The sequence below is a fragment of the Corythoichthys intestinalis genome, chromosome 1 (assembly GCF_030265065.1).
Source record: "Corythoichthys intestinalis isolate RoL2023-P3 chromosome 1, ASM3026506v1, whole genome shotgun sequence".
Classification (NCBI taxonomy): Eukaryota; Metazoa; Chordata; class Actinopteri; order Syngnathiformes; family Syngnathidae; genus Corythoichthys; species Corythoichthys intestinalis.
The window spans coordinates 15,468,486-15,480,713 of NC_080395.1; the positions used below are offsets into that span (position 1 = coordinate 15,468,486).

Sequence of the window (12,228 nt, forward strand, 5' to 3'; positions counted from 1 at the left end):
TTAATGTCTCTTGAAATATTAGGGCCATTTATTGAATAATTGAAGTGCAACTCTTACATATTGTTCCTTTAAACTGGAAGGACTGGCTGTGAATGCTCATGTTTCGGTGTCATTGTTTGCACATGGAGTCCAATCCATTTTGACTGGGAGTCAAATATGTGATATGAATATCTGCAAATAAGTTCCCTATAAAGAGGCCACAATCGGATGAGTTTGTTTTTACCAGAAGTGTAAAAGGTATTCAACATTTTACTCAAACAAAAAAATGAAACAGTTGAGAAAACACTTTTTTTTTTCTTACAGGTAGTGTGTGAAAGGGTCCTAAATCATCCAGCCTTGTTGAAATGAACCTTTAAAACAGTAAATAAATACAGTAAATAACATGGCGGACATTAGTAACTCATTGAATTCGTCACCATCAAACCTCTATTTAATCACCCGGCATGGAATAAAAGAAAACCGACTCAACTACTGAGGTCCGAGATGATTTCGACGTCTGATTTCAAAGAGCGAACTCCCGCCAGCATGTAATTGCCAGGTCCTGATGGCGGTATAGCGCTCCATCTGCACGCCGGCGCTACGGGAGACTGATTGGGACTGCCCACTACCACGGTTGGTGCTTACATGTGAGCGGACGCAGTTACGCTGGGGTGTGAGTCGGGAGAAACACTTCCCGCGTGTTAGCAGATGGGAAAGCCGGGGTGGTGTCGGGAGATCAGTCCTTGGAGCATGAGCCGTGCCTCAAACATCCTTTACATTTATTTGTATGTTCGTAATTTAAATGTAGAGAGAACCGTCCGCCGGGCCCACGTAACCCACGGCGATGAGAAGGACATCTATTAAAGTCCAAATGCCCAGGCCTCCGAAACTGAACAGCTTTCCCAGACCTTCTCTCCACTGGCCCAGGTAAAAGCGGTCGGCCCCGAAACCGCCCAGCGTGATGCTAAGCAAGCAGATACATACAAAAAAAAAACAAAAGATATAAACCGCTTGATGCCTTCTTATTTTTACATAAACAGTAAATCCCCAACTATTTACAGTGGTACCTCAAAATAAGAAAAAAAAAAATCACAAAGAAGTTGTTTCGCTTCATATTCCGAAAATATTTTCATCGTACAAAAGATAATAGATTATTCCCGCTCGCAGCAATGCAGTAATGACAGCGAGATGAGATGGTGGCTGAAGTTAGCTCATCTTTTAGCACTCCGTGTTTGCTGTGAGCTCGAGCTCTCGATTATTTAAGTAATCGATTAATCCATCGATTAATTAGTTCGATTGAGTAATCTGATAACAAATGCTTTGCAGAATAATTTTCAGACCTCATGAGCTATAAATCATAGAAGTTTACCCTTGCAATAGTGCTGCAACGATTAATAGATTAATTCGTGTAATTCGATTAGAAAAAAGATTTGAATTAAATTTTGTTGCTTCGAGTACTCGTTTGACTCATTTGCTCCCAAAAACGTATAAATACGTTATATTTTTAATTGTTTCAGTGTGCCAAAGACGTATTTATTCCTCTGTTAAGTTTTTTTTTCATAAGAGACATCTCTGGGTTCTGATTCAACTGAGCTCCAAAGCGCAAAGCTGAAAATCCATTTTAAAGCAATAAAAATGGCCACTGGAGGGCAGTAGCGCATTTGGTAAGAGCCGCAACCCGATTCAATGGCAACAAACGGACGGGCCGCACGGTCGGAGCGCTGACGGAAGGATGCCGGGCGGCGGACGACCAAGCAGAACAACCGAGAGGACGCCTGGGATGCCAGGCGCTGGACGACCGAGCAGAACAACCGGGACCACCAGCGCAGCAGAAGATGCCGTTGAGTCCTTGCTGCTTGCCAAGCAGACCCCGCGGAGAATCAAAAAAATCTATCTTTATGAGACAGGCAGCGATGAGGTAAAAGTTTACCCGGCTTTCGCGGCGACAACAACGTCATCTCGGCGGCAACAGCGTCATCTCTCAGTTAGTTATGTGTAAATAAATTGTTACTTTGCTATCAAAAGCTCTATTTGTCTTGTTGTTTATGATATTTTGTAAAAGGAAAACCCACCAAAAGAAAGATTAGACTCTCTTCTTTCAGCAGGAAAAATAAGTCTATATCCTTTTCCATTCTTTAGGAATCAGCATTAGAAAATAGCTAAGTCTAAGTAATTTTCCAATTTCTGATGAAAAAAAGAAATTAAGCTTTTTGTGAAAGCATACATTTCAAACCTAACTTTGAATTTAACACAGCTATTTTTTGCTTTAGTTTAGGGCTGTCAAAATTATTGCGTTAACGGGCGTTAATTTTTAAAAAATTAATCACGTTAAAATATTTGACGCAATTAACGCATGCAATGAATGACCCGCTGGCATATTGCCTCAAACAGATTACAATGAGGCCGTTTATGGACATTAAGAGTGAAGAGAATGCCACCGGCCGCTTGGGGGCAGCGCCGTTCCATACTCATGTTATTTCTTCTTATCTTGGGAGAATTGGTAGTTCTGAGACGTTTATGCTGTATTCACAATGCAATGCAAATTGCTATTTGTGCTCCACACATATTTCGGTAAGTTTTCTTTCTTTTAGTGGCAATTATTTGTCTCTTGTTGTATTTTGGGTAAGATATGTACAGATATGTTCACAAAAAGAAAAGCACTTCAGTCTATAATAATGAGGCCCTATTCTGACACACAGTTACAACAATGCAAAATGAACTGGCATTCCATATCAAAATAGCTATGCAAAATACACGTAAAACTTTTCACTCTATTTTGTTATTTTTATTATTATTATATTAACTCTACTTTTGATTGAAAATTTTACAAATTTTATTAAAACGAAAACATGAAGAGGGGTTTTAATATGAAATTACTATAACTTGTAACTATAACATTTATCGTTTAAGAACTACAAGTCTTTCTATCCGTGGATCACTTTAACAGAAAGAATGTTAATAATGCCATTTGTGGATTTATTGTTACAATAAAAAAAAAAAATACAGTACTGATGTACAGTATGTTGTATGTATATATCCGTCGTGTGTCTTATCTTTCCATTCCAACAATTTACATAAAAATATGGCATATTTTAGAGATGGTTTGAATTGCGATCAATTACGATTAATTCATTTTTAAGCTGTAATTAACTCGATTGAAAATTTTAATCGTTTGACAGCCCTACTTTAGTTACATCAAAACATCTGAATAATGTTTTCCTTTTACAAAATAACATAAACAAGACAAATAGAGCTTTTGATAGCAAAGTAACAATTTATTTACACATAACTAACTGAGAGATGACGCTGTTGTGGCCACGACAGCCGGGTAAACTTTTCCCTCATCGCCGTCTGTCTCATTAAGATGGATTTTTTTTTTGTCTCCGCGGGGTCTGCTCGGCGAGCAGCACGGACTCAACAGCATCGTCCGCTGCGCTGGTGGTCCCGGTCGTTCTGCTCGGTCGTCCAGCGCCTGGCATCCCGGCCGTCCTCTAGGTTGTTCTCCATTCGGTCGTCTTCTGCCGGCGCCCCGGCCGTGCAGGTCTTATCAAATGTGCTGCTGCCCTCCAGTGGCCAGTTTTACTCTTTTAAAATGAATTTTCAGCTTTGTGCTTTGGAGCTAAATTGAATCAGAACCCAGAGATGTCTCTTGTAAAAAAAATAAATAAATTTAAAAAAAAAAAAAATGTAAAAGATGAATAAATACGTCTTTGGGACACTGAAACAATTAAAAATAGAACGTATTTATACGTTTTTGGGAGCAAATGAGTTAATTGCTTAGCAGAATAATTTTCAGTCATCATGAGATATAAAACAAAGAAGTTTACCTTCCAATAACATTAATTATGACGTAATTTTGGTAGCAGGATTGCACTTTCAAAACGAAACGCAAACACAAAATAAAATACCTGAGCGTTTTTTCAAACTCTAAAGAACAGGGGTCCCCAAACCGCCTCCACATTTGGTCCGGCCCCCTGAACAAAAAAATAATAATAATAATTGTTTTTTCTTTCTTTTCAATAGTGTTATTTGCTGGCTTTTTTCTGTGAAGAACCCAGACAGGGTTATTTGGTTATTATCTATTTAATTAATAGTGTTATTTATTATTATATTACCGTGATTTTCGCACTATAAGGCACACCTGACTATAAGCCGCCACCCACCAAATGTGACACGAAAACGGCATTTGTTCATAGATAAGCCGCACTGCACTATAAGCCGCAGCTGTCCCCACTGTATTATGGGATATTTAGACCAAAATATATCAACTGGTAGCACTTTATTTGACAACTGGCATCATACGATTGTCATAAGACCAAATGAACCACCATGAAGCTTTGAATCAATTGGTTATTCATTGCTTCAAAATGCTTCATTTGGTCATTACTGCTCCCTTGGGGTAGACATTCAACCTCTGCTGCCACCTGCTGTCAACCCGGTTGGTGTCCAACATGCCTCTTAGCATGTATTGCAGTGCTCCAGATGAAAATAACAATCAAAATTCATGTTCTGTGCTAATTATTTATAACTGTTACTGTTCCAGTTGTTTCATTTATTCCTAGTTATGCTATTTTGACACACTATTTGACAGTGGTGCCATAAAACTGTCATTACACAATCATAATCATGACATGACACTGTCACGAGCATTAGTGAATGTTTATAACAGATGTCATTCATGTTATCCGGCAAATGAGCTCACTTTTGAATGGATGCAAAAGATCCGAGCTGCATATAAATGGCGTTATTAACATAACTTGTCGAATGACACTTAATGACATCTGTTATAAGCATTGGTAATGCCCATGATAGTGTCATGTCATAATTATGACAGTCTTATGACGCTGCTGTTAAATAAAGTGTTCCCAAATACCATAACTAGCAATTAATGAAACAACTGGAACAGTAACTGAATAAAAACATAGCACAGAACATTAATTTTGGTGTTTACATTGTTGGTGCTGCAGTGCATGCTAGGAGGCATGTGTTACCTATTAACCCGAATAAATCAGCAAAAAAGCCGCAATGGACTATAAGCCGCAGGATTCAAAATGAAGGAAAAAAGTAGCGGCTTGTAGTCCGAAAATTACGGTATATTTTATTACATTATTATTATAACATTTTGATTTTATTTCCTTTTTTCCATGAAGAATTCAGAAAGAGTTATTTGATTGTGGCTTTCTGAAAAACAATACATTTTTACATTTAGGCACTCCTGCAATCGCCACACCTTTTCTGTTACAAACTGACCCCGGCCCCTCATCAGAGAAGGGAAAAATAATGTGGCCCTCACAGGAAAAAGCTTGGGGACCCCTGCTATAGAATAACACTTTCATTTTACAAGAGCAATAAATGCATTTAAAAATAAAATACTTGAACATAAATGGCAAAAAGGTATTAAAAAAAAAAAAAACAATGAGGATCTACGTAAGTAGGGCTGCAGCTATCGAATATTTTAGTAAATGAGTATTCTACTGAAAATTCCATCAATTAATCGAGTAATAGGATAAAACTTTTTTTTTAGGTAAAGAGCAATTATAAATATACATGAGAAAACAAGACATTTCACCTAAAATTAAACCATTTTAGACAGGTATAGTATCATGAGGTACCACTGTATTTATGCTTTAATTTATTTGGGTGCCACAATCCTAAATAATGCTGTAGTAATATGTCTAATAAATGTAAAATGAAGTGAACTTTGTAAGTTCCGGTTTTACCTGAGCGCCAAGGCCGTGGACCACTTGTATCCACCAGTCCAGTTACAATACAAACGCTTCAGAAAGCGCCTTTTACCTAAAAAAATATATTTTAAAAATGTGTGAGGTTGTGTTACGCATTGTGCTACAAGCTTAAAATGAAAACAAAACACATTTTTTATACGTTAGCCATGAAACTTTTTTAATCTTATCTTTTCCCGTTTCAAATTTTAATCTTTGAAAATTACTTCCTATAAAAAAAGAGGATTTTTTTCAACTTTTTTCTTTTTCAATTTGTTTTATCAAACTAAAAGTTCATTTCCCCCCTCAATGTAAAATGTGTAGTAAAATGTTAAAAAATTTTTTAAAAAAAAACACTTATGAAGAAGTGCTATAATTATAGGGGAAAAAATCTTTTTTAATGTTCTATAATGAAATTTGGAATGTGTTCGCATCAGGTTTTTCATGATAGTATCATGTAAAACATAGTATCAGGTAATAACGTGATACTTAACATGTAAAAACATGAGACTTATGTAAAAAAGTGATACTTATCATAATAATGTGATACTTATGTAATGACGTGATAATTGTGTAATGACCTGATATTTAAGCGTGACTTGCAGAAATATGATACTCATGTAAAAACGTGATAATAATCATGTAAAACAATTATGTAAATCAGTGATACGTAAAAACATGATAATTATGTAAAACGTGATACTTTTGTAAAAACATTATACTCATGTAAATTCGTGATAATTATGTTAAAGCGTGACACTGGACTATTTTTTAAATTTTGAAGCGTGACACTGGACTATTTTTTAAATTTTGTTGGGGAGGATGGAAGCAATACACTTCCATTTATTCCAATTTTATCATAACTTTTAAAAAAATCTTGTCAACATACAAGCATGTTCCTGTTCAACTATATGTGTTCAAAAAGTTGTCTTTTTAAATTACAATTTAAAACAACTAACCACAGAAAAAAATTCAAGCTTTCTTGATTAACGACTTCTGAAATTATTTTTTTTCCCCTTGTAATGTTGCTATTTTTTTTCTCAGAATTACAACTTTTAAACGATATTAAAACGATATATTTCTGTGCCTTTAGATTTCAAATAATTACAAATCACAAAAAGACAATAAATTATCACATATGTTGTGCACTTCCATGTAAAAGCATGAAGCCAACACAGAAACAAGCTATTAGAAAAGTACCTAAACAGTGTACGTGTTCCAAAACGTCGCAAGTAGCGTTGTAGCGCTGCCGAGGGCAAGCCACAGTCATGCAGTTGGTTGAGTTGGAGCAGCGATACTGCGATGGCTCCAGTTGCCAACAAAACTGACACGTCATAGAAATAGAGAAGTTGCTTTGCTGCTGGCCCGATTCTCCCTAACATTAAAAAAAACAAACATGACGTCAGTAAACCATCACATTAAAGAGTAATGACTCAAACTCAAGTGGGGGAAAAAGAACACTCACAACACAGTGAACGCCCTTTTTGGCTTTACAGGAGAAGAAAGCTGGTTTCCCATAGGTGCAATTGTGCTGATAATTGCATTGTATACAATCGGCGGGCAAGCGACTGCAGAGCCCCCCACTAGGACATTTTGCGGTGTAGCTTTCTTCGTCGGTGGGAGAAACTGGAATTAAAGACAAGAGTTTTTCCTGAGTTAACTGCAGGACATTGTTGTTTTCGTTCACAATGACGATGATGAAAGTATATCATCGACGAACAGTTTTCGTGAAAATGACAAGCTAAAAACGTGACTTGGGAGTAGACATGTAGCAGTTACCGGTTTCAAGGTATAACTTGGTATGAAAACGTCACGGTTACAGTCACAGGTATACAGTGGGGCAAGTAAGTATATAGTCAACCACCAACTGTGCAAGTTCTCCTACTTGAAAATATTAGAGAGGCCTGTAATTGTCAACATGGGTAAATCTCAACCATGAGAGACAGAATGTGAAAAAAAAAAAAAAATCACATCGTTTGACTTTTTAAAGAATTTATTTCCAAATTAGAGTGGGAAATAAGTATTTGGTAACCTACAAACAAGCTAGATTTCTGGTTGTCAAAGAGGTCTAACTTCTTCTAACATGGTCTAATGAGGCTCACCTCGTTACCTGTATTAATGGCACCTGTTTTAACTCATTATCGGTATAAAAGACACCTGTCCAAAACCTCAGCCAGTCACACTCCAAACTCCACTATGACCAAGACCAAAGAGCTGTCGAAGGACACCAGAGACAAAATTGTAGACTTGCACCAGTCTGGGAAGACTGAATCTGCAATAGGTAAAACGCTTGGTGTAAAGAAATCAACTGTTGGAGCAATTATTAGAAAATGGAAGACATACAAGACCACTGATAATCTCCCTCGATTTGAGGCTCCATGCAAGATCGCACCCCGTGGCGTCAAAATGATAACAAGGACGGTGAGCAAAAATCCCAGAACTACACGGGGGACCTAGTGAATGACCTACAGAGAGCTGGGACCACAGTAACAAAGGCTACTATCAGTAACACAATGCGCCGCCAGGGACTCAAATCCTGCACTGCCAGACGTGTCCCCCTGCTGAAGCCAGTACACGTCCAGGCCCGTCTGCGGTTCGCTAGAGAGCATTTGGATGATCCAGATGAGGACTGGGAGAATGTGTTATGGTCAGATGAAACCAAAATAGAACTTTTGTTAGAAACACAGGTTCTCGTGTTTGGAGGAGAAAGAATACTGAATTGCATCCGAAGAACACCATACCCACTGTGAAGCGTGGGGGTGGAAACATCATGCTTTGGGGCTGTTTTTCTGCAAAGGGACCAGGACGACTGATCTGTGTAAAGGAAAGAATGAATGGGGCCATGTATCGAGAGGTTTTGAGTGAAAATCTCCTTTCATCAGCAAGGGCATTGAAGATGAGACGTGGCTGGGTCTTTCAGCATGACAATGATCCCAAACACACAGCCAGGGCAACAAATGAGTGGCTTCGTAAGAAGCATTTCAAGGTCCTGGAGTGGCCTAGCCAGTCTCCCGATCTCAACCCCATAGAAAATCTGTGGAGGGTGTTGAAAGTCCGTAGTGCCCAACGACAGCCCTAAAACATCACTGCTCTAGAGGAAATCTGCATGGAGGAATGGGCCAAAATACCAGCAACAGTGTGTGAAAATCTTGTGAAGAGTTACAGAAAACGTTTGGCCTAAGTTATTGCCAACAAAGGGTACATAACAAAGTATGGAGACGAACTTTTGACCAAATACTTATTTTCCACCACGATTTGCAAATAAATTTTTTAAAAATCAATGTCAAATTTCTGTTTTTTTTCCCACATTCTGTCTCTCATGGTTGAGGTTTACCCATGTTGAAAATTACAGGCCTCTGTAATATTTTCAAGTGGAAGAACTTGCACAATTAGTGGTTGACTAAATACTTATTTGCCCCACTGTACGTCTTTGGGACATTAAAACAATTAAAAATGGAACGTATTTATACGTTTTTGGGAGCAAACGAGTTAACTGTATTTTTTTGTTACTGTTGCATTTTCCCCGATATTTTAGATGATAAATAATCCAAACAAAGAACATTAAGAAGGGTTTTAATATAAAATAACTATAACTTGTACTAGCATTTATCTTTTAAGAACTGCAAGGTTTTCTATCCGTGGATCCCTTTAACAAAACGAATGTTAATAATGTTAATGCCATCTTGTGGGTTTATTGTTATTATAAAGAAATACAGTATTATGTACAGTATGTTGAATGTATATATCTGTCTTGTGTCTTATCTTTCTATTCCAACAATAATTTACAGAAAAATATTGACTATTTTTCAGATTGTTTGATTTGCAATTAATTACGATTAATTTTTAAGCTGTGATTAACTCGATTCAAAATTTTAATCGTTTGACAGACCTATTTTATATACTTTACATCGTTTACTTATTGTGCATTTACAGTGCCTTGCAAAAGTATTCGGCCCCCTTGAATCTTGCAACCTTTCGCCACATTTCAGGCTTCAAACATAATGACATGAAATTTAATTTTTTTGTCAAGAATCAACAACAAGTGGGACACAATCGTGAAGTGGAACAACATTTATTGGATAATTTAAACTTTTTTAACAAATAAAAAACTGAAAAGTGGGGCATGCAATATTATTCGGCCCCTTTACTTTCAGTGCAGCAAACTCACTCCAGAAGTTCAGTGAGGATCTCTGAATGATCCAATGTTGTCCTAAATGACCGATGATGATAAATAGAATCCACCTGTGTGTAATCGAGTCTCCGTATAAATGCACCTGCTCTGTGATAGTCTCAGGGTTCTGTTTAAAGTGCAGAGAGCATTATGAAAACCAAGGAACACACCAGGCAGGTCCGAGATACTGTTGTGGAGAAGTTTAAAGCCGGATTTGGATACAAAAAGATTTCCCAAGCTTTAAACATCTCAAGGAGCACTGTGCAAGCCATCATATTGAAATGGAAGGAGCATCAGACCACTGCAAATCTACCAAGACCCGGCCGTCCTTCCAAATTGTCTTCTCAAACAAGGAGAAAACTGATCAGAGATGCAGCCAAGAGGCCCATGATCACTCTGGATGAACTGCAGAGAACTACAGCTGAGGTGGGAGAGTGTCCATAGGACAACAATCAGTCGTACACGGCACAAATCTGGCCTTTATGGAAGAGTGGCAAGAAGAAAGCCATTTCTCAAAGATATCCATAAACAGTCTCGTTTAAAGTTTGCCACAAGCCACCTGGGAGATACACCAAACATGTGGAAGAAGGTGCTCTGGTCAGATGAAACCAAAATTGAACTTTTTGGCCACAATGCAAAACGATATGTTTGGCGTAAAAGCAACACAGCTCATCACCCTGAACACACCATCCCCACTGTCAAACATGGTGGTGGCAGCATCATGGTTTGGGCCTGCTTTTCTTCAGCAGGGACAGGGAAGATGGTAAAAATTGACGGGAAGATGGATGCAGCCAAATACAGGAACATTCTAGAAGAAAACCTGTTGGTATCTGCACAAGACCTGAGACTGGGACGGAGATTTATCTTCCAACAGGACAATGATCCAAAACATAAAGCCAAATCTACAATGGAATGGTTCAAAAATAAACGTATCCAGGTGTTAGAATGGCCAAGTCAAAGTCCAGACCTGAATCCAATCAAGAATCTGTGGAAAGAGCTGAAGACTGCTGTTCACAAATACTCTCCATCCAACCTCACTGAGCTCGAGCTGTTTTGCAAGGAAGAATGGGCAAGAATGTCAGTCTCTCGATGTGCAAAATTGATTGAAACATACCCCAAGCGACTTGCAGCTGTAATTGGAGCAAAAGGTGGCGCTACAAAGTATTAACGCAAGGGGGCCGAATAATATTGCACGCCCCACTTTTCAGTTTTTTATTTGTTAAAAGAGTTTAAATTATCCAACAAATTTTGTTCCACTTCACGATTGTGTCCCACTTGTTGTTGATTCTTGACAAAAAATTAAAATTTTATATCTTTATGTTTGAAGCCTGAAATGTGGTGAAAGGTTGCAAGGTTCAAGGGGGCCGAATACTTTTGCAAGGCACTGTATGTGTGCAAAAAACACATTTTTGCAGCGTGCACGGGTGAGTTGGAGGCCCCAGGAATTTCTTGCTTGGGGCCCCAAGAGACCCTAGCGACGTCATTGCCTCTCAGAGGCTTCATGAGAGAAGACTTTACCCGAAGGAGCAGCAGGCGCCACTGGGCTGGTGATAACCGGTCCGTGTTGAGCATCTCTTGTGTACGGAGGATCCTGGCCGACGTGTGGGGAACTCAGGTATCCTTTACGGGCAAAAAAAAAAAAATGTCACTCAGAGCTCAATACAGCACAACGTTAACGCACTGGACAGAATGTTATCTAATTAAACAGTGTTATATGTCATGTACCAGCAATTTTTTACATGAAATTTGACAATTTATAGACAACCAGTGCCCTGTAGCCTCGCTAAATTGCCGCTAGCAAGACGCGCGACACCGTTTATAAAGCACATTTAGGACATTCACACAGTAACCACTTAAGAGCGTACCGTTGACACATTGCAAAAACAGATCCGTGCACAAAAGGAGAACGATTCCGTAGCTTTTGAGGCATCGTCCTCGGGTAGGTTGCCCCGAATGGCCATCCATTTGTCGCTTGCTTGTCTGTCTTCCTTGTTTCGTTGTTCTTCCTCGTTGTCTTCTTGCTTGCTGGTAGAGGGGAAAAAGGAGCATTACCGCCCTCTCTGGCTATTAAAGGTACAACTGTAGAAATTCATTACACTGTTCTGCAAGCAAAATGCTTTCTGGATAAAAGTAGTGAGATTTTAAAAAATTTGGGTGACTAAATTGTTAAAGTGGGTCAAAAGTGTCATATGGCTAAAGCCCTTGAGTTACATTATCTGGCCGAAATGTTAGAATCCAAGCAATTTTGGCGAAAATGTATGAAAGCCCATTCCTGCCACAAAAAAAAAAAAAAAAAAAGTATGAAAACTTTTCTCAACAAAACAAGCCCATTTCCGCCAGTGATTCATTTTTCTCTGG

General features: G+C 38.4%; 1 protein-coding gene across 1 annotated transcript; it reads right to left on the minus strand.

Moving 5' to 3' along the window:
* Window positions 1–231: 231 nt before the first annotated feature.
* tm2d3 (TM2 domain containing 3) lies at window positions 232–11,908 on the minus strand. Its single transcript, XM_057842240.1, has 6 exons — window positions 11,736–11,908; window positions 11,389–11,490; window positions 7,165–7,325; window positions 6,900–7,074; window positions 5,700–5,775; window positions 232–943 (listed from the first exon to the last, which is right to left on the minus strand). The coding sequence occupies exons 1-6, from the start codon at window positions 11,833–11,835 to the stop codon at window positions 778–780; spliced, it is 780 nt and encodes a 259-aa protein (XP_057698223.1). The 5' UTR covers window positions 11,836–11,908; the 3' UTR covers window positions 232–777.
* Between the last annotated feature and the right edge of the window lie 320 nt (window positions 11,909–12,228).